Genomic DNA, 24687 nt, shown 5'->3' with positions numbered 1-24687 from the left:
ATCTCCGGATCTGTCCCCCATTGAGCATGCTGTTCCAACAGGACAATGCACGTCCGCATGTATCCCGTGCCACCCAACGTCCTCTAGAAGGTGTAAGTCAACTACCCTGGCCAGCAAGATCTCCGGATCTGTCCCCCATTGAGCATGTTTGGTACTGGATGAAGCATCGTCTCACGCGGTCTGCACGTCCAGCACGAACGCTGGTCCAACTGAAGCGCCAGGTGGAAATGGCATGGCAAGCCGTTCCACAGGACTACATCCAGCATCTCTACGATCGTCTCCATGGGAGAATAGCAGCATGCATTGCTGCGAAAGGTGGATATACACTGTACTAGTGCCGACATTGTGCATGCTCTGTTGCCTGTGTCTATGTGCCTGTGGTTCTGTCAGTGTGATCATGTGATGTATCTGACCACAGGAATGTGTCAATAAAGTTTCCCCTTCCTGGGACAATGAATTCACGGTGTTCTTATTTCAATTTCCAGGAGTGTGTTACATCAGGTCATAATAACTGCCCTTTGCAACTGTGCAGAGAAAAACAGATTAATGCTTATTAGTAGCTACTAACAAATAGGTAACTAGAACTGCTAATGGAAATAATTAATATGGTATATTGGGAGCAGCGAAAGTTTATAATATTATTTGTTTTTGACAGCAATCAATAAATTCATCAAGGGAATAAAAAAGGATGCTCGACCAGCCTCTCATACAGTTTTGGCTTGATCTTTTCAATAGGACAATAGAATTTACAAAATTTATTGCAACATCTGGAACCTATTTCATGATAGCTTTTTAAAGACTTAGTTAAACGTTGAAAAGGTACATCAATGTGATTCCTGTTTCTCGTATTATACTAATGACTAATGTATACTTTTTCTTAATTGCTGGTTTGGTAAATACTTCATGGTATGTAGAATAACAGTATATATTAACAACAGTCATAACTGTGTTTCACAAACAATGGCTTGCAGGAATCTAACCTACCAGAATTGGTAATAATTCTTACAACATTTTTTGCGCTAGAAGAATATCATGTACATGGCTACAGTTTCCCCATAGTAGTAAACCATAAGAAATGATGCTCTGAAAGAAGGCAAAATATGCTGATCTAATATACTGATCTGATACACAACCTTCTCAACAGATAGACTACTCTAGAAAGCCTAGCAGATATATAGTTAATATGGTAATTCCTCAATTACAAAGCCTAGCAGATATATATTTAATATGGTAATTCCTCAATTACGTTTACAATCTGAATATGTACCAAGAAATTTAACATTATTTGAAACATTTAGAAATAAGGTATCACTTAAGCTGAAAAACATGAATTGTGTTTTATTTTCATTTAATTAAAAATCGTTTGCTCTGAATCATTTTGAGGCTTTGCTGATGGTATTTTCTGTTATATTTTTTAACAATTCAATGTCAGGGTCATTGTTGATAAATATTGATTGAGAACTTACATTAGATGGTAAATCATTAATCAGAAAAATCAGTGGGCCAAGTACCGTGCCCTGAGGCATATCACACAGGACATCGGCTACATTGGATCTATCTTCATTAATACAAACAATCTGTTTATGGTGCTCCAAAAAAGACCTGAGAATACCCAAACCACTGTTTTGAAAACCTAAAATCTCTAATTTATGCAGAAGTAACTGGAGGTTCACACAATCAAATTCTTTACTCAGATCACAAAAGGTGACCAGAGCAAACTCCTTATCTTCGAATACCTGGAGAACCTTTTTAATGAGCGAATTAATAGCATGAGTGATCGATCTATTTTCCCTAATACCACATTGCTCATTGGAAATAATAGAACTATTATCTAGAAAGTTACACATTTGGTTATACATAACAGTTTCTAATACTTTAGAAAAAAACAGGAGTGAGGGATATGGGGCGGTAACAAGATGAAAATTTTCCACTTCCATTCTTATACACATGAACAACTCTACATACATCAGTACATTGGGTAAAATTTCCTGTGTCCGACACTTATTTATAACGTAAGTTAGAGGGCCGACAATGCATTCAATAACATTTTTCAATATCTTACAGGATATGCCGTATATATCGGCACTGCTCGAAGACTTAAACTTATTTACAATATGTAAACTCTCCTGCTGCCTCACTTCAGAAAACACAAAATTATGTCGGTCATGTCTAAACCCCAAATTACAATTTTCCATCATTTGAGCAGCAGTTTCCGCGGGTTTAATGATGATATTCTGAATATCCCTAACTGACTGTATACAAAAATTGTTAAAATCATTTACTGAGGCACCTACCTCTTTTGGTTTGTTATTTTTGGCGACTGAGTTTATTATATTCCAAGCTTTTTTACATTTATTTTTGATGCCTCGATACTTAGTGTTATGTGGTTTTTTGCTTCAATAATAGCTGCCTTATATTTTTTCTTAGCTCTGTAAAGAAAAATTTGGATTGCTGAGTATTAATATTTTTATTTAGATCGAAAAACATAATTTTATTCTTTAAATTGGCTAATTCGGGAGTAAACCACTCTTTATTTTAGATTCACTGGTGGTCACTTTAATTTTACATTTTCTTTGCAGAATTGTCATTTGAAACAAAGTATTGAATATTGAAAAAAATTTCTCAAAAACACAATCAGCTGACAAATGTTCTATTTTAGCAAACATACCAAACCAAGTGAAGGAACTAAGCTGGGATCTAAAATTAAACAATTTTGTGTCATCTACAGGTCTAGTTACAACTAATTTATACTTATGAGATGTATTGTGAGTTACAAAAGAATTTTCAAACGTGAGAAATACACCATCATGATTAGAAAAGAGAAAGTTGACTAGGCTACATGAAAAAGGTGATCTTAAGTAGTTTGTTAGGAAGTTATCAAGATAGGCCAAGCCTCTGGTTGCTTTGGTGTTGTGGTAGACAAAGTTAAATTGCCTAAGTAAATTTTTAAATTCTCATACACTGGGTGTATCTTCTGTGACAGCATTTAGCTCCCCCCTCCCCAAAAAAATTAGTATCTCATAGTTTTTTCACGTGTTACCATTAAAAAAAACTCTAATTCCTCCAATTTTTCAACAAACAAAGAGGGATCACCATCTGGGGATCTGTACAGAGATAAAACTACTAACTTTGTCATTTATACATATTCCTGATACCTCAAAATCAAATTCCTTGCACAGAGAACTCCATCTAGCTTGCTACTATAACACAGCAAAGAGTTTTTAACGTACACCTTAGTACCACCGTGTATACACTTATCCTTGCAGAAGTTACTAATCAGTTTAAAGTCATCAAATTGAATAAAGCAAATCTCATCATATTTACACCAATGCTCATTAACACAACAAACTGATTTTCTAAGCAAATTCTTTCAATATTAGGGATTTACTACTCAACCCTTGCACATTGAGGCAGCAAATTGTGAGACTGTGGTTAATTTGTGAGGCATTAGAATCAGCACTGATATTACTATTCACAACTAAATCAATGTTCTTGGTTAGACTAAAAAGGTATTATCAGAGTGTACAGGGTGGTTAACATTGTATTCTAAGGCGTTACATTAGCTTAGGTTTATTGTGTTAAGATACTTAGCTTGATTCAGACAAAATTTTTCTATTATGTCTACAATAACATCTGAGCCAAATCTTTTACCTAACCTATTTAGATGAAAACCATGAGATGTATGAAACCTCCTACCAATGTTGCTGATGTCAAAGGTAGTGACATTCCTAAAGCGTTTACGAAACTTTAACATTACCCGGTTGGCCTCCTTCACCTCTTGATTGATGGCTGACCATACAGGTAGATCATACTGTCTTGGAACAGAAAAAAACACAGATAAGTTTGGCACTCCGAAGATCTTGCAGTCTGTCTTTCAGTGAGGAGATAAGAGTTTGCCTTTCATTTCTCGCCACACCGTTTATTCCCGCCAGTAGTACAGTAACATCGAGGTCTGACCTGACACTTCCTGCAGCACTTTGGGTGGCTTCCTTGAAGCATGCCCCTGGTCTCACAAAAGTAGTAACAGTGAAGTTGCTTTTCTCCCTTATTCCAGCATACATATTCCTACCTTGGTTATCATTTTGAATGTTTACAGATCTTCTAGGCCTAGGTACAAACTTTCTGGGTACTTGTTTAGTAGACTTTGTTGTTGGCTTCAATTTGTTGTTAGACCTTGAATTGGTTTGATTGCAGACTGGGGTTATGCTCTCTGCCCCATCGATAGCTTCCAAAATACCATACTTATTTGAAAGGGTTAGATCACGTTTCGGGTTTTTCTGGTTATTAACAGATTTTGTGCTGTTTTTTAAAGGCACAATATTCCACTGTTCTACCTCACTAGTATCAGGGCTGTTTCTAAGCGGCGGCCTGTTGGCGTCGATATTAGGCCTATAACCTATTTTTAATGAGTCACTATTAACCAATTTTACATAGTTCCTCGTCTTGGGCTCACAGCATTCTTTGAGTCGTCTAATTTCTTCACACAGTAATTCGTTTTCTTCTTTCAATAGCTGAAGAATAGCATCAGATCAATCGTAGTCTTTTGTTGCGACATTGTCCAGGTTAGGGTCGTTGAAGCATGGAGGACAGAACCACTCAGTATTATCTTCGGGCAGGCTCTGTTCGTCGACGTTGGCACATTTAAAATGGTTCCACAGATCACATTTACCACAAAGGATGGCGTTTCGCACAATTTTCTTGCATTTCACACACTTAATGTTTAATAAAATTCTACTTTTTTAGCGAAGTTGAACGAAGTACATCCTTACTAACCGGCGCCATCTTGGCTCATGGAAGAATAGCCGCCACTGGTCAAATGTATTCCAAACAGCGTAATGTGGAATTATGAAACCTGTGAACTTATTTAGACTATTCGTGCAACCATTGTCGCAATTCTGAGAAGCTTCAGTCTATTTACATATTTCACAAACTCGAGATCGGCTTACTAACTTAGCTCTATAATGGGGAAGAACAACCTGCAGCAGCTGAGGGCTGAACCTGAGTTTTATGACTTAGTGATCAACGAATTTGCCAAAAAGGAGAGGTGGATCCAGCTTCATTACACATAAGCTAGATTTAAATTTTAAAATGACATTTTCTTCTTTTGGAGCTGTTTATCTTAACGAAGAGTTCATTAAGTACCACTATTTTCAGTGCTTCCGTCGACTACGACCGATTCCCACCTCAGTCCTCACCAACTGAGATGCGATTAAGACTCATTTTCTAACTATCAGACCGCCTAAGAGATTTTAAACTACAATCTTTTTTTCATTTTTACTCTTCCGGATCAGTTATTTACTGCGTGCTCTATCGATTCCAAGACCATCACTTCTGCTTTTTGGTTGAGTCTTTCAGGGATGGACAGTGCGGAAACGGGAAGCTAATGGGACCTGGTGGTCTAGTTGTGAAGCGTATGCCAGAGATCGGAAAGATCGCGAGGTCAAATGCCGGTTGGACACAGAATATTTCAGTCTGCCCATAACACACCGATTGCCTAATGTTCATCTTCCAGTGATGGGAGGAACGTGAACGTGATTAGTATTTCACATTAAACTGTATCACCTTTCAATGGCAGGATTATTGGAGCATGTTAGGGACACCCAAGTCACCTAATTGGCATCCAACTGGAAGACTATCACCAGGCCGATTAGCTATACGGGTTTACTATTTTGCAATTGACACTCGTCTTCTGAACAGCCAGCAATACGAACTGGCACTGCTGCATAACAGATAAAAAGGATCCGCTTACGGGATAGTGGACAACATATGTGAGTTGGTGTGCCGAGGAATTTCGTTGTTAAATTCAGAGAGATGAGTACGGGACGAAATGTAGTAGAAGGTGGACAGCTCTAAACCAGAAAACAAGCAGGACCAACATAGGCACTGGAGATCGTAAAACAAGGAAAATTTTGATAAAATTCTTTATCGATAACTATATGTCAAATTATGTCGACGACGACACCCTCAACAGCGACAACATCGCGATTTTTTTGTTTGTTTTAGTAACTACTGTGTTAACTGATCTGCGAAAATATTTCAAATTAATGATAAACCATTGGCCTTTGTCTCTAGTTTCACAGTTTGTGGAAACATGACAAATTAAGAAAACATTTGTATGTTAAAGGGACAAATTAAGAAAACATTTGTATTTTAAAGGTAATGAAATTAGCGATTGCAATTACCTCAGAAACGGAACAACTGCTTATGTCTTGCACGTGAGTAAAGCTTCTTTAGTCCCTCTTTAGAAGTAAAAACTTTTACTTCTGACACTCGTTTATAGATATCGTGGAAATTTACACTCTTGTCCAATCCAAAGGTGATGGATTCTCTATGGCTTTGAGTAGGTCAGACCAGAAGCTTCTGAATTATTTTGAATCTGTCCTCCTGTTACACACGAGGACATTATAATGTTGATATTGTAGAGGGTAGAGTCCGAAACTGTTGTCAGATAGCAGGAGCTATATTATTATCTGAAATGTTTTCATAAATGTGCTAATTAATTTGGTCCATCAAAACTACAGCACTGGTCAGAGCTCAAAACCTTGCCCATGGGCCAATTTCCTTGACCCTGAGGCACTGCTTGCCAGATGTCCAACAGATCAGTTTGTGGCACTGTGCCGGCCGCGGTGGTCTCGTGGTTCTAGGCGCGCAGTCCGGAACCGTGCGACTGCTACGGTCGCGGGTTCGAATCCTGCCTCGACATGGATGTGTGTGATGTCCTTAGGTTAATTAGGTTTAAGTAGTTATAAGTTCTAGGGGACTGATGATCACAGCAGTTGAGTCCCTTAGTGCTCAGAGCCATTTGAACCATTTTTGTGGCACTGTGGGTATCACGTGCACCAGCCACATGGTGGGTATCTGGGATATTGTTGAAGCTAGGAAGCTGTAAGAGCAAAAAGTGTTCAGTGTTCCTGTCATTTAGAAAGAAATACATGTAGAGCAGACTCTGTAACTTGATGTACTGAAAATGGTGGTAACCAAGGAGATGTGAAGACAAAATAATAAAGCTCTATCTGAATACTTGTAATTCTTCACTGGCTACTGGAGTCCTTCCTGAAAATTGACAATAGTGAAAGTGAGGCCGTTGTTTTAAAATAGTACAAAGCATAAAGGTAAAAGATACAGAAAATCTTTGTGCTCTCTGGTTTCTCTAAAATACACTCCTGGAAATTGAAATAAGAACACCGTGAATTCATTGTCCCAGGAAGGGGAAACTTTATTGACACATTCCTGGGGTCAGATACATCACATGATCACACTGAAAGAACCACAGGCACATAGACACAGGCAACAGAGCATGCACAATGTCGGCACTAGTACAGTGTATATCCACCTTTCGCAGCAATGCAGGCTGCTATTCTCCCATGGAGACGATCGTAGAGATGCTGGATGTAGTCCTGTGGAACGGCTTGCCATGCCATTTCCACCTGGCGCCTCAGTTGGACCAGCGTTCGTGCTGGACGTGCAGACCGCGTGAGACGACGCTTCATCCAGTCCAAAACATGCTCAATGGGGGACAGATCCGGAGATCTTGCTGGCCAGGATAGTTGACTTACACCTTCTAGAGGACGTTGGGTGGCACGGGATACATGCGGACGTGCATTGTCCTGTTGGAACAGCAAGTTCCCTTGCCGGTCTAGGAATGGTAGAGCGATGGGTTCGATGACGGTTTGGATGTACCATGCACTATTCAGTGTCCCCTCGACGATCACCAGAGGTGTACGGCCAGTGTAGGAGATCGCTCCCCACACCATGATGCCGGTTGTTGGTCCTCTGTGCCTCGGTCGTATGCAGTCCTGATTGTGGCGCTCACCTGCACGGCGCCAAACACGCATACGACCATCATTGGCATCAAAGCAGAAGCGACTCTCATCGCTGAAGACGACACGTCTCCATTCGTCCCTCCATACACTCCTGTCGCGACACCACTGGAGGCGGGCTGCACGATGTTGGGGCGTGAGCGAAAGACGGCCTAACGGTGTGCGGGACCGTAGCCCAGCTTCATGGAGACGGTTGCGAATGGTCCTCGCCGATACCCCAGGAGCAACAGTGTCCCTAATTTGCTGGGAAGTGGCGGTGCGGTCCCCTACGGCACTGCGTAGGATCCTACGGTCTTCGCGTGCATCCTTGCGTCGCTGCGGTCCGGTCCCAGGTCGACGGGCACGTGCACCTTCCGCCGACCACTGGCGACAAAATCGATGTTCTGTGGAGACCTCACGCCCCACGTGTTGAGCAATTCGGCGGTACGTCCACCCGGCCTCCCGCATGCCCACTATACGCCCTCGCTCAAAGTCCGTCAACTGCACACACAGTTCACGTCCACGCTGTCGCGGCATGCTACCAGTGTTAAAGACTGCGATGGAGCTCCGTATGCCACGGCAAACTGGCTGACACTGACGGCGGCGGTGCACAAATGCTGCGCAGCTAGCGCCATTCGACGGCCAACACCGCGGTTCCTGGTGTGTCCGCTGTGCCGTGCGTGTGATCATTGCTTGTACAGCCCTCTCGCAGTGTCTGGAGCAAGTATGGTGGGTCTGACACACCGGTGTCAATGTGTTCTTTTTTTCCATTTCCAGGAGTGTATTTTGTAAAAGACTGGCCTATTTTATAAAACAAAATAACTTTCTCAAAAATCACAGCAATGTTTCCGGAAATGTAGGTCCATAGAAACTGCACCTTCAATTTTTTTTAAAAGTTGTTCTGACCTCAGTAGACCAATAGTATATCTCTATTTTGGGGCCTCACGAAAACTCTTGATATTATAAACCATATAGCGATGCTCTGAAAACTGGAACAAAAAGCATTAGGAAACTGGGACACAAATGGATACATGCTGAACAGACAATAAATAGTGGAACTTTACTATCAAAAGGGAATCGAGATGCATATGTTCCAATCGGAGAAACTAAATGTTAAATATGTTATGCCCCAAGGTCCAATCTTGTTCCTGGTATTTACTAATGACTTAGTTAGCAACACTAAGCCAGACTTGTATAAAATTTGCATATGTCACAACATTATGATAAGAGAAAAAACAATAGAACAACTGGGTATGTCACATGTCTCTAACTGGTTATCCAGAACAGCTTTAACCATTATTGGCATACTATTCAAAGGATACACCCTTTAAGCTCTGCTTTAATGTTATCTGGCAAGCAATTAGAAACTGTAACAGTGCTAAATTTGTTTGAATATGAAATAAAGAAATGCAAAAGTGGGACAAGCATGCAAGCTTCATCAATAAAAAATTAAGTACCACCAGTTACGGTATAAAAATTCTTACTAACTGCATGACAGAATACGTGTTAAAACATATATGCTATGTACAGGTGGAATCTTAAGTTGAGGTGTGGTATCACTTTTTGGGGCAACTCATGTGCCAGCAGAAGTTGCTTTATTGTTCAAAAAAGAATTATAAGTACAGTAGGAAATGTTACTAGAAGCTCATGCAAGCCACCGTTTAAGAACTTGCAAATTATGCCATACCTTGTTAGTTATATGTTTCATTAAGAAAATAAGGGACACAGAAGACCAATTAGGTACAAAAAATTAAGCCTTTCATAAATGTAATACACAACAGAAAATAGAGCTGCATAGTGAATACGCATAACAAAAATGAGTCAAGAGGGACCTTTACTAGCAGGGAAAAACTATACAAGTTAACACTTTACCTTAAAACACAAAAAAAGTAAGAAATTTTAAACTGGCTCGAAAAAGTATCTTTTTAAATAAACTGTTTTACAGTGTTGACGAGTAGATACTATCCTAAACTGCATAACAGCTAGTGAAGCTAGATGCTTGTGTCATCTGGATGAGTAGCTCCACAAGGTGTATACGACCCGAGACAACCTGGAGATCCTGGAAAAACCCAGGAATATTTTAGAATTCCGGGAATTTTTCATTGTTTTCAGTCAGATTTATGTAATTTTGACTGGTAAGAACCGATACTCTAACAAAGAATATTACTGCATCCCGCTGCTGCAGAATAATATTTCAACAATAAAACGTAAACGAGTGAAAAAACGAAAATAAAACTTAAACTGCAAAGTAAATGCTCCATATACAACAACAAAACAGAGTGCTCGTACAAGCGTCGGCCAACAGCAAAATTTGTCAAAGGCGTTACGAAGAATATGTAATGATTCGTAACAACAAATTGCCTCCGATGAGCGTGACGTCACAACTTTTTACATTACATTCAAGTTGATTCCGTATTTCTAGATTTCCGGAAAGCTTTTGACACCGTTCCTCACAAGCGACTTCTAATCAAGCTGCGGAGCTATGGGGTATCGTCTCAGTTGTGCGACTGGATTCGTGATTTCCTGTCAGAAAGGTCGCAGTTCGTAGTAATAGACGGCAAATCATCGAGTAAAACTGAAGTGATATCAGGTGTTCCCCAGGGAAGCGTCCTGGGACCTCTACTGTTCCTGATCTATATAAATGACCTGGGTGACAATCTGAGCAGTTCTCTTAGACTGTTCGCAGATGATGCTGTAATTTACAGTCTAGTAAGGTCATCCGAAGACCAGTATCAGCCGCAAAGCGATTTAGAAAAGATTGCTGTATGGTGTGTCAGGTGGCAGTTGACGCTAAATAACGAAAAGTGTGAGATGATCCACATGAGTTCCAAAAGAAATCCGTTGGAATTCGATTACTCGATAAATAGTACAATTCTCAAGGATGTCAATTCAACTAAGTACCTGGGTGTTAAAATTACGAACAACTTCAGTTGGAAAGACCACATAGATAATATTGTCGGGAAGGCGAGCCAAAGATTGCGTTTCGTTGGCAGGACACTTAGAAGATGCAACAAGTCCACTAAAGAGACAGCTTACACTACCCTCGTTCGTCCTCTGTTAGAATATTGCTGCGCGGTGTGGGATCCTTACCAGGTGGGATTGACGGAGGACATCGAGAGGGTGCAAAGAAGGGCAGCTCGTTTTGTATTATCGCGTTATAGGGGAGAGAGTGTGGCAGATATGATACACGAGTTGGGATGGAAGTCATTACAGCATAGACGTTTTTCGTCGCGGCGAGACCTTTTTACGAAATTTCAGTCACCAACTTTCTCTTCCGAATGCGAAAATATTTTGTTGAGCCCAACCTACATAGGTAGGAATGATCATCAAAATAAAATAAGAGAAATCAGAGCTCGAACAGAAAGGTTTAGGTGTTCGTTTTTCCCGCTCGCTGTTCGGGAGTGGAATAGTAGAGAGATAGTATGACTGTGGTTCGATGAACCCTCTGCCAAGCACTTAAATGTGAATTGCAGAGTAGTCATGTAGATGTAGATGTAGGTTCGTTTCAGCAGTTAACAAGCGGTATCATGTGTATGCGCAGTTGAGTAGTACCTTCTCCCGCTTCTGGCTACAGAAATATGGCTGTTGGCTGTGTAAGCAGCGGCGGGTTCGAATGTCTTGTTTCTTTTATGACCTAATGTAAGGTCTTTTAATGCTTTATACGTACGAACATACGGCTCCCTACGACATCGTAGAAGCGCAAGCGCGGTGACGCCTGTCATCTGGCGCTGTCTGGCAACTGCAGAAATGAACCTATTTCTAACAGGTCGCGGGAAAATATTCCGAATGGTGGTTTGAAAAGCGTTACTATCAAAGAAAATTTCCTTTTACGCAAGTTGAACTACGTACGAGAACGTACGATAAATTTCTTAAATCAAAGAGCGTTTGACTCTCAGTTAAAAATAAACTCTTTGATGACGAGCCATTAAGATGAATTTCAAGGCCAGAAGAACATACATTTATGTCGTTACTAAATTTTGCACATTTGTGTGATATATCTTAAATTGTAATACGCGCATAAAAGACCAACATTATATGTGAAAGCTTTGCTTCTCTTCCAGCGTATTAATCTTATAGACCAATATTATAAGTGAAAGCTTTACTTTTCTTGTAGCAACACTATGTGTATTAATTTAAACCATTAACTTTTTCTGTTTTTGTGTTCGCGCTACTTAACAGTGATGTTGCTATTGGCTGACTTCATCAGGTGTCATAAGCTCTGAATACCTGGTAACATCGGCTGGTGAAAATCTCGTGACACGAGCTATCACTGGCTTACAAAAGCACACCGCAAACTCGATTTCAATGCTTCGGAAAATAACACGCGCTGTTTGGTGGAATTCAAATTTATACTTACGTAATACGAAAATATGCAGCGTACATGTTACCCCACATCAAAGATCTTTTCTTCCCCTTTCGTTTTCTAAAGCGCCGGGAAATTCTACACCCGTGTATAAAGCAATAACCATTCAAAGGATGGATAAGTTATACAGTTCCAAGAGAGAATGTACTGTCAGTTAACAGTGATAAAGTACGTTTTCACCTGGGAGAAAATGTTTTTTTAAACGGGAAATCCGGGAATCTTTTTCTTTTTCCACATACACACCCTTCTCCAGAATCTTTCAGTCTGTAACATAATCAATATTAAAGGTTGTTGTATAAATTGTAAATACAATTTAATTTTCAAATTTATGTATTTTATACAAAAGGTAAAGTTGTAAACTATACTAATGAAGAGTTTACAAAAACTGTGGACATCCTTTTGATTAGTTTAAAACTAGATTGTCAAAAATCGATAAAAAGTGTGTCATAATGTAGTGTAAATTTGTGCCGTATGTACAAAAAAGGTCACGATGTAACTGTTCATCAACTTAATGATGCAAGAATATGAAATATCCCTTTGCTTTTTTACTAGAATATTTATTAAAAGCCCTTGAGGAGATTATAAGATAGTTGGGGGTTGTTTTGGGGAAGGAGACCAAACAGCGAGGTCATCGGATTAGGGAAGGAAGTCGGCCGTGCCCTTTCAAAGGAACCATCCCGGCATTTGCCTGGAGCGATTTAGGGAAATCACGGAAAACCTAAATCAGGATGGTTATCCATGTATGTACATTTTTGTGCAATTTAACCACATTTTGAATTGAAAAAGTGTCTTTAAATATAGTTTATAAACATTACATTAAATCATATTATTTCACCTCATAGCAACTGACTCGTCCAATATCAGTTTGTACCTATGAACAAAAATGATGAAGTGGATCAATAATAATAATAATAATAATAAAACCCGTGGAAGCCCGGGAAAAGAATAGGCCTCCGGTATGTTCTGCCAGTCGTAAAAGGCGATGAAAAGAACGAATCACTAATAGGGCTAAGCCCCCTTTTAGTGTGATTAGTTGGTTCAGGACAGAACTAATGAAGCCTCAGACAAGCGCTGTCACGGTCGGGGACGGCGCTTGAACCATATGCCCATCCACAATGGTAACGACACTGCTAGCCACACGGAAAATGGTTTAAATCCAAATAGAGGTGTTTTGCAGGATATGCTTCCTGCAATCACTCTAGAAGGAAAACAAAGACAGAGGATGAGATGGTCAGATGAAGTTTACCGACACCTCATGTTCTGTTATTACCAAGCAACAAACTTAGGGACCAACACAACTGGATACAGATCACAAGTATACACAACATTTATTACCACATACCCAGAATTAAAACTTTTAACAGAACAATGACTAGATCAGAGTAATAATCAAAAATAATAGGATACCCCAGTCATAATTAGAAAACATCAAACAACAAGTACAACAAATACTGGAACAAAATAATGTGCAATCAGAAGAAGAAGAAAAAACAGTAATGGACTCAAACATCCCAGACCAAACAAAGATAGAACAACACGCATCAATTAAACAATCAGAGGAAAATGAAATCTTAAGACAGCCACCAGAACAAGCACAAATAGAACACGAAGTGACACACATGTTAAATATAGAAGAAATATTTCAGCTGACATATTATAATACAAAGACACAAATACAGACATTAGATCATTCTTGCATATAACACCAAATAACCCACAAGTCGAAACAACTATCAAAACAATCATACACAACAAAATAAATGAAAATACAACTATGGAAGAGTTAAACTACTGATTTATATAGGAGCATTCACTACACTAAATATGCACACTAGGCAGAGATCAGAACCAACCAACACACAGAAGAAACCCACAAAACCAGCATGGCAACACAGGCTACAGATCAGAATAGAAAAACTGAGAAAAGACATCGGACAGCTAACACAATTTATTAGAAATGAAATATCAGAAAAAAACAAAAAGATGGGTAAAATCTCACAACAAGAAGCAGAAATTACAACCATTGGCCAAACGACTTAGAAGATACAAAAAAAGTGAAAATAAAATGGAAACAAAACCAAACATTTGACACAAACCAAAAGAAATTTTACCAAACAATAGATAACACGCACATTAAAATAGACAATCCAACAAACATAACAGACAGGGAACACTTCTGGAGCAACATATGCTCAAACCCGTTACAATAACAGCCATGCACAGTGGATACAAGCAGAAACTGACACATACAAGACAATACCGGAGCAACATATGCTCAAACCCGTTACAATAACAGCCATGCACAGTGGATACAAGCAGAAACTGACACATACAAGACAATACCACAAATGCCTGAAGTGATAATTTGGCAACATGAAGTCACCCAAGCAATTAATTCTACTCACAATTGGAAAGTTCCTGGAAGAGAGAAAATAGCAAATTTCTGGCCAAAGAAGTTAACCTCAACACATTCACAATGCAGACCCATACCCCGTCCCTGATACACTTACACAAGGAATAACTTATCTGAAACTTAAGGATAAAGCAGACACAGCAAACCTAGCAAAATGTCGCCCTATAACATGTCTGCCAACAATATACAAAATATTAACTTCAGTCATTACACAGAAATTAATGACACATACAACACACAACAAAATTATAAATGAAGAACAAAAAGGCTGTTGCAAAGGAGCACGAGTATGTAAAGAGCAACTGATAATAGATGCAGAGGTGACATATCAAGCTAAAACTAAAGAAAGGTCGCTACACTACGCATACATTGATTACCAAAAAGCTTTTGATAGTGTACCCAACTCATGGTTACTACAAATATTGGAAATATACGAAGTGGATCCTAAACTCATACATATTCTAAACTGATACAGTTCCTAAACATAGTAATGAAAAATTGGAAAACCACACTTAATATCCAAACAAATTCAAATAATATCACATCACAGCCAGTACAGATTAAGTGTGGAATATACCAAGGACACTCATTAAGTCCTTTCTGGTTCTGCCTTGCTCTGAACCCACTATCCAGCATGCTAAATAATAGAAATTATGGATATAATATTACTGGAACATACCAACACAAAACCACACATTTGCTATACAAGGATGATCTATGACGACTGGCAGCAACAAATCAACAACTCAACCAATTACTAAAAATAACAGAAGTATTCAACAATGATATAAATATGGCTTTTGGAACAGACAAATGTAAGAAAAATAGCCTAGTCAAGGGAAAACACACTAAACAAGAAGATTACATATTGGATAACCACTGCGACTGCATAGAAGCAATGGAAAAAACAGATGCCTATAAATGTCTAGGATACAGACAAAAAAAGGAATAGATAATACAAATATTAAAGAAGAACTAAAAGAAAAATATAGGCAAAGACTAACAAAAATACTGAAACCAGAATTGACAGCAAGAAACAAGACAAAAGCTATAAATATTTATGCTATACTAATATTGACCTACTCATTTGGAGTAGTGAAATGGAGTAACACAGACCTAGAAGCACTCAATACACTTAATCGATCACAATGCCACAAATATAGAATAGATCACACTCATTCACAAACAGAAAGATGTACGTTAAGCAGAAAGGAAAGAGGAAGGGGATTTATCAATATAAAAAACCTACATTATGGACAGGTAGACAATTTAGGAAAATTCTTTATAGAACCAGCAGAAACTAGCAAAATACACAAAGCAATCACTGATATAAATACATCGGCTACACCACTGCACTTTCATAACCTCTTCTACAACCCTGTAGATCACATAACATCAACAGATACGAAGAAAGTAAATAGCCACACATCTATCAAGACGCATCCAACACATGGCTAAGAAAAGGTAATATAATCAGTGAGATGGAAGGATTCATGATTGCAATACAGGATCAAACAATAAACACCAGATATTACAGCAAGTATATTATTAAAGATCCCAGTACCACAACAGATAAATGCAGACTTCGCAAACAACAATGAGAAACAGTAGATCACATCACAAGCGGGTGTACAATACTAGCAAATACAGAATACACCAGAAGACATGACAATGTAGCAAAAATAATACATAACAACTTGCCATACAACATAAATTAATACAACAACACTTTTCCACATACAAGTATGCACCACAAAATATACTGGTGAATGATGAATACAAATTATACAGGAAAAGAACAATTATAACAGATATAACATCATCACATAACAAACCTGATATCATACTCACCAATAAAAAGAAGAAACTAACACAACTAATCGAAATATCCATACACAATACAACAAATATACAGAAGAAAACAGGAGAAAAAATTGAAAAATGCATCCAACTGGCTGAGGAAGTCAAGGACATGTGGCATCAGGATAAAGTTGACATTATACCAATTATACTATCAACTACAGGAGTCATACCACACAATGTCCACCATTACATCAACACAATACAGCTACATATAAATGTATGTATACAACTACAGGATAAAGTTGACATTATACCAATTATACTATCAACTACAGGAGTCATACCACACAATGTCCACCATTACATCAACACAATACAGCTACATATAAATGTATGTATACAACTACAGAAATCTGTAATTATTGATACATGTTCAATTACCCGAAAGTTCCTAAATGCAATGTAAGATATACCGTACAGTTAAAAGGAAGTCGCGCTTGATCAAGGTCCTCGTCACTTTCCATTTTTGACCAGAAGTAACGTCTAAGAAAGAAAGAAAGAATAGTAATGATAATGATAATAATAATAATGATAATGATAATAATGATAATAATAATAATAATAATAATAATAATAATAATAATAAAATGCAATACAAGTTATGACTTACTTGGCAATCATCTGTAACAAATGCATGCTCGTTTCTCCATAAGATTGTGAAGGATCATAGAAGCATGTAGTTTAAAAATTATGAATTCACTTTTGATTGGAAAAGGATCTTGTGCGTTGTCATTCACTGCTTTTGGGAATAATTGATGTAATGCAAGTTTCGTCCAGCGAGTCTTAACAATGGCAATGTGGCATGAAATGTCAAACAACTCTGTACACCAGTAGTGTTTTTCCCTTAAGGAAACAAGATTTTGTTGTTGTTGTTGTTGTTGTTGTTGTTGGTGGTGGTGGTGGTGGTGGTGGTGGTGGTGGTCTTCAGTCCAGAGACTGGTTTGATGCAGCGCTCAAGTAGAGCGACATGCCATTAGGTAAAATAGTGTCTTTAGTTTCCCCTTGCATTAAGCCTTTCAGAGTATCAAAGTAGCAAGCCTTGCTGCACAAGGCTTGCTACTTTGATTCTTTCATTGACCCAAGAGCTATAGAGACAATATGCCAAACATTTTGTTGTGCCATGTATTTGTGTGATTGATTCTTTTCTTTTCATGGCTGACCATGCTATTCACAGTGGAATTCAGATGATTATTGACATACTAAATGTTCAGTGTGTGCTGTGTCAAGTGTGCTCTGTACACCTGAATCCAGTTGGCACACATAATGCAGCTAAGCTGCAAACTACTAAAGTACGTCTTGAGCGCAAAATTGTTTACTGTGAGCTCAGAGCCCAATAAGTGGCAAATATATGAAAGTGGTTAATTTTGTTCAGGTATCTGTCCATCCAGCCCTGCAAATGCTGCGAACTGTTGCATATAAAAACAGGTGATCTGAATTGTATTCCTTGCTGTTATTTCCGTTTGGTCAACAATGATGCTGTGGTGTTACATCTAAAGTCTCATAAAGTGGTAATCTGGAATCACTGTGATGGTTAACTGAAAGAGAAATAATTGCATCATAAGGAAAATTCTTGAGAAGAATTATAAAATTGTGAGACATAACTACGGGCCAGTACTTTTATTGTGTCAGTATGGGCAGTAGGCACATGTAAAAATACACAAGACAGTACTAACTTTCAGAACTATTACTTGTTTCATTGAAGAGGATAGGAAAATAAGTTGAGCAAAATTAAAAAAAGGACAGGGTCCTCAGACTCCAGAATGTCCATCTCATCCTTCAATCTGAGTGACATAGCCTTTCTTTTTAAATTTCTCCACCTTGTCATCATCACCTCTGTGGGAACTATTTGTTCCAGAAGGTGGGATTGTGTTGTGTACTTTAATATTTGCCTAATGTTTGTATCAATAGTTCACATCTTGATGGTAAGTGCTGAGCAGCAATTATAAAAGAAAATTGAGAGAAGTCTTCGACTGAATGTATAATGGCAAGTCCAGTTTCAGTGTGTATGCCTCCACTGAGTCCATGTGTGTGTTGAACATTACTGAAACAAATAGTGGACTATGTAAGAACTAAATCTTATCTTTCACATCTTGTCAGTCTCGGTGTCTTTTTAATTGTGTTTTATTTTGTTTCCTTTATAGTAATTAATTATCAGTATTGTCTTAGTCAAATAATGTATCATTTCCTATAATAACAGCCAATTAAAATGAATATTATTGACAATTTGTGTGCTCTATAAGCATTCTTCATTCTTTTCAGGTATCCAATAGGTGATGTACCCCTTCCATATTTCACAGAATGGGTAAAGGATGTACTGGATGTAAACCTTGATTTCAAACGAGAATCACAGTCTTTAATAAGAGCCAAGGACTATCCAGAGCCACATTTGGATAACGGTTAGTTTAAATAATAATAATAATAATAATAATAATAATTCTGTTGTAAAAATGACTAGCTGATCAGATCCGTGTAATAATCAAAAATAATAGGATACCCCAGTCAGAATTAGAAAACATCAAACAACAAGTACAACAAATACTGGAACAAAATAATGTGCAATCAGAAGAAGAAGAAAAAACAGTAATGGACTCAAACATCCCAGACCAAACAAAGATAGAACAACACGCATCAATTAAACAATCAGAGGAAAATGAAATCTTAAGACAGCCACCAGAACAAGCACAAATAGAACACGAAGTGACACACATGTTAAATATAGAAGAAATATTTCAGCTGACATATTATAATACAAAGACACAAATACAGACATTAGACCATTCTTGCATATACCACCAAATAACCCACAAGTCGAAACAACTATCAAAACAATCATACACAACAAAATAAATGAAAATACAACTAGGGAAGAGTTAAACTACTGATTTATATAGGAGCATTCACTACACTAAATATGCACAGTAGGCAGAGATCAGAACCAACCAACACACAGAAGAAACCCAAAAAACGAGCATGGCAACACAGGCTACAGATCAGAATAGAAAAACTGAGAAAAGACATCGGACAGCTAACACAATTTATAAGAAATGAAATACCAGAAAAAAACAAAAAAGTTAAATAAAATCTCACAACAAGAAGCAATAGAGCAATTAGATGAAAAGAAGCAGAAATTACAAGCATTGGCCAAACAACTTAGAAGATACAAAAAAAAGTGAAAATAGAAGGAAACAAAGCTAAACATTCAACACAAATCAAAAGAAATTTTACCAGACAATAGATAACACACACACAAATAGACAATCCACTAAACATAACAGACAGGGAGCACTTCTGGAGCAACATATGCTCAAGCCCGGTACAGCATAACAGGCATGCATGGTGGATACAAGCCGAAGCAGAAACAGAAACAGAAACATACCACAAATGCCTGAAGTGATAATTTTGCAACATGAAGTCACCCGAGCAGTTATTCTACACAAAATTGGAGAGCCCCTGGAAATGATAAAATAGCAAATTTCTGGCTAAAGAAGTTCACCTCAACACCTTCACATCTAACTAAATTATTTAACAGTTACATTGCAGACCCATACACCGACCCTGATACACTTACACATAGAAACCTAAAGATCAAGCGGACACAGCAAACCCAGCAAAATGTCGCTCCATAACATGCCTACCAACAATATACAAAATATTAACTTCAGTCATTACACAGAAATTAATGACACATACAACACAGAACAAAATTATAAATGAAGAACAAAAAGGCTGTTGCAAAGGAGCACGAGGATGTAAAGAGCTACTGATAATTGATGCAGAGGTGACATATCAAGCTAAAACTAAAGAAAGGTCGCTACACTACACATACATTGATTACCAAAAAGCTTTTGACAGTGTACCCCACTCATGGTTACTACAAGTATTGGAAATATACGAAGTGGATCCTAAACTGATACAGTTCCTAAACATAGTAATGAAAAATTGGAAAACCACACTTAATATCCAAACAAATTCTAATAAATATCACATCACAGCCAATACAGATTAAGTGTGGAATATACCAAGGACACTCATTAAGTCCTTTCTGGTTCTGCCTTGCTCTGAACCCACTATCCAGCATGCTAAATAATACAAATTATGGATATAATATTACTGGAACATACCAACACAAAACCACACATTTGTTATACATGGATGATCTATAACGACTGGCAGCAACAAATCAACAACTCAACCAATTACCAAAGATAACAGAAGTATTCAGCAATGATATAAACTTGGCTTTTGGAACATACAAATGTAAGAAAAATAGCCTAGTCAAGGGAAAACACACTAAACAAGAAGATTACATATTGGATAACCACTGCGACTGCATAGAAGCAATGGAAAAAACAGATGCCTATAAATATCTAGGATACAGACGAAAAAAGGAATAGATAATACAAATATTAAAGAAGAACTAAAAGAAAAATATAGGCAAAGACTAACAAAAATACTGAAACCAGAATTGACAGCAAGAAAGAAGACAAAAGCTATAAATATTTATGCTATACTAATATTGACCTACTCATTTGGAGTAGTGAAATGGAGTAACACAGACCTAGAAGCACTCAATACATTTAATCGATCACAATGCCACAAATATAGAATAGATCACACTCATTCACAAACAGAAAGATTTACATTAAGCAGAAAGGAAGGAGGAAGGGGATTTATCCACATAAAAAACTTACATTATGGACAGGTAGACAATTTAAGATAATTCTTTATAGAACCAGCAGAAACTAGCAAAATACACAAAGCAATCACTGATATAAATACATCGGCTACATCACTGCAAACTCATAACCATTTCTACAACCCTGTAGATCACATAACATCAACAGTTAAGAAGAAAGTAAATTGGAAAAAGAAAACACTACATGGCAAGCACCCGTATAATACAACATTGCCACACATCTACCAAGACGCATCCAACACATGGCTAAGAAAAGGCAATATATACAGTGAGACAGAAGGATTCATGATTGCAATACAGGATCAAACAATAAACACCAGATATTACAGCAAGTATATTATTAAAGATCCCAGTACCACAACAGATAAATGCAGACTTCGCAAACAACAATGAGAAACAGTAGATCACATCACAAGCGGGTGTACAATACTAGCAAATACAGAATACACCAGAAGACATGACAATGTAGCAAAAATAATACATAACAACTTGCCATACAACATAAACTAATACAACAACACGTTCCCAAATACAAGTATGCACCACAAAATGTACTGGAGAATGATGAATACAATTTATACAGGAACAGAACAATTATAACAGATATAATATAATCACATAACATACCTGATATCATACTCACCAATAAAAAGAAGAAATTAACACAACTAATCGAAATATCCATACACAATACAACAAATATACAGAAGAAAACAGGAGAAAAAATTGAAAAATGCATCCAACTTGCTGAGGAAGTCAAGGACATGTGGCATCAGGATAAAGTTGACATTATACCAATTATACTATCAACTACAGGAGTCATACCACACAATGTCCACCATTACATCAACGCAATACAGCTACATCCAAATGTATGTATACAACTACAGAAATCTGCAATTATTGATACATGTTCAATTACCCGAAAGTTCCTAAATGCAATGTAAGATATATCGTACAGTTAAAAGGAAGTCGCGCTTGATCAAGGTCTGCATCACTTTCCATTTTTAACCAGACATAATGTCTGAGAAAGGAAAAAAAGATTAATAATGTATGTGAAATCAAATCATTGACTGTAAGAATGAATGCTTTTTGCAGTTGGTATGTTCCTAATTAGAAATGTTGAGCTGTGCAGTATGAGAGCTGCAATTAAGAAAGTGTGCTTTTTTCAAGTGGTATTTCACTTATTGCTGTGGTGCACAGCTTTTGTGTGCATAATGCACCCTCCGTCTTTACCTACATGATGATGATTATTTCAAACTTTAGGCCCATTAGGCATATGAAGACTCTTGATGTTTCATTGAATTTCTTTAACTTACTGTTCTACTTTTATGGTTTTGTTAAAAGATAAATTTGTTCTTTTACATATCATTGACTGTTCTCAAAACAAACTACCCACAATCTGACTAGGAAGCTTTACTCCAAAGCCAAAATATATAAACAGTAAGGTGCAGTTCTCATTGATGCGATATGATTTATGATTTTACATGTTGCAATAAAGATCGTGCAGTGCATCAGTAATGCAACAATTATCCATATGAAACTCGCATACCCACAGGGGTGACACAACAAGCAACAAGACACTGCAGTCAGCAATATCTCATGTGTGGCACGTTGCTGCCAGCCTCGTCTTGTACAATTTACATCTACATCTGTATATATGTGTTCACTCTGCTATTCATAGTAAAGTGGCTGGCAGAGGGTTCAGTGAACCACCTTCAAGCTACTCTCTACCGTTTATGTCTCAAACAGCGTGTATGAAAAACGAACACTTATATTTTCCTGTTTGAGCTCTGGTTTCACATATTTTATCGTGATGATAATTTCTCCGTATTTAGCTGGGTTTTCGCAATCGGAGGAGAAAACTGGTGATTGAAATTTCATGAGAAGATACCTTCGCAGTGAGAAATGCCTTTGTTTTAATGATTGTCACTCAAATTCCGGTATCATGTCTGTGGCACTGGCTCCCCTATTTCGTGATATGCATATATGTCCGTATTTATTCGAGACTGGAAAAAGGTATGGGTCTCCTTCCAGCATTAAAAACATTTTGATACGTTGGCACATTTGGTACACAGAATTATACGATCTAAAATATACCAAACATAAACTGGCCGGTGACTACATTTTCCCTTCAAATGTCCAAAAATATTTGCTGTGCTTCACATAATTTTGAAGTATTACAATAATTGTGGGCAATAGCAAAGAGAAAAATAGTTCATTATCAGCCTGTCATATCAGACTATAAGATGGAAAAAATGCATTATTTTTTTACCAAATAATTTCCTCAGAATCAAATGGAAAATACTACAAAAATAATGTTTAATATTCCTTTTAAACACAGTGCAGTATAGATAAAATAGTTCAACAACATGCACCAACTGAAGACAGTGACAGCAATACAAATCTGCATGTTTTATGTCAGTAAGATGACCAAATTCATTGAAATCTGTTACCGAGACAGTGAATCTTATAGGAAATCATTCGAGGTGACACAATTGTGTCTTTCTGTGAGTTCTTAATGTGTAGCAGAAATTTATGTATTTAGTTGCATCTCTGTTTTTTCGGAAACCAGATGAAGGTAAACATTACTGTACACATTTTTGGTGGTGTGTGATTAGTATGTTGAAGATATTAAGGGAGGTTACTAGTGTCACAGTTCTATTGCAGATGCAAGACAGATCAGGTAAATGAAGAGAGTCTCACTGATAGACATACGATAGTCAAAAATTGAAGCATTACACTATTTACACACCACTGTTGAAAACTGACGTAGAAGTTGGAGAGAGATAATCAGCGAGGTCATTTCAGTGGCCTTTGAATACATCTAGACATTGTTGAGTCGAAGCTCACCAATAAAATAAAATAAATTAGTGTATTGTTGCATTTTTCATTACTTAAGCAATTATTACATCAACTGTTTCATAAGTAGTCAATTCTTGTATAGTCCCACTTGATATTTTGTGCTGTTTTCATTAACTGCAATGTAAGAGGTACATAATTTGTTAGTGACAAGAAATAGAAAAAGCAAGTTACTAGTTATCTCAACAGTAAAAGTGCTACATATTGAGAATTTGAAAATCACATTTTACACACGATGATTTTGTGATGATGATACAAACTTTCAGGGATGATAGAGAGACCTTAGTCTGGAAATGACACAGTTGAAAGTTATAAGTGATGACCATCCTGATACTTCAGACATTGGACCTCTTCTACTGCAAGCTCTTTGCTTTCCATATTTTAGTAGGAGGCAGTATGGATGAAAATTAAAAAAAAAAATAGCCAAACAAACATGGCATCTAAAGCACAGACCTTTGGAGCTATGAGCACTTGTTCATCTTTGCTGCTGTGAAAAACATCTATTGTACAGAACAAGTGTTCATAGCTTTTAAGGTATGCATTTTAGAGCCCCAGTTTACTAGGCAATTTTTTCATGGTTTGGTCCATTTTGCTTCTTCCCAAAGGTGTGGAAAACAAAGAGCTTTTGGTAGAAGAGGTCCGCTGTTAGATGTGTCAGAATAGTTCTCACTAGTAACACGCGATCTAGTGT

The 24687-nt window shown here is 37.5% G+C and overlaps 1 protein-coding gene across 1 annotated transcript in view; it reads left to right on the top strand.

The window, feature by feature from the left end:
* LOC126331792 (alkyldihydroxyacetonephosphate synthase) overlaps nucleotides 1–24687 on the top strand; it is a 245753-nt gene that overhangs the window by 134215 nt on the left and 86851 nt on the right. Inside the window, exon 3 of the mRNA XM_049996521.1 lies at nucleotides 18698–18834. Within this exon, the coding sequence (XP_049852478.1) occupies nucleotides 18698–18834 (137 nt within the window). The remainder of the gene's footprint in view (nucleotides 1–18697; nucleotides 18835–24687) is intronic.

Source organism: Schistocerca gregaria, chromosome 2 (assembly GCF_023897955.1).
Source record: "Schistocerca gregaria isolate iqSchGreg1 chromosome 2, iqSchGreg1.2, whole genome shotgun sequence".
NCBI lineage: Eukaryota > Metazoa > Arthropoda > Insecta > Orthoptera > Acrididae > Schistocerca > Schistocerca gregaria.
This window is presented reverse-complemented; position numbering and strand designations above follow the sequence as displayed.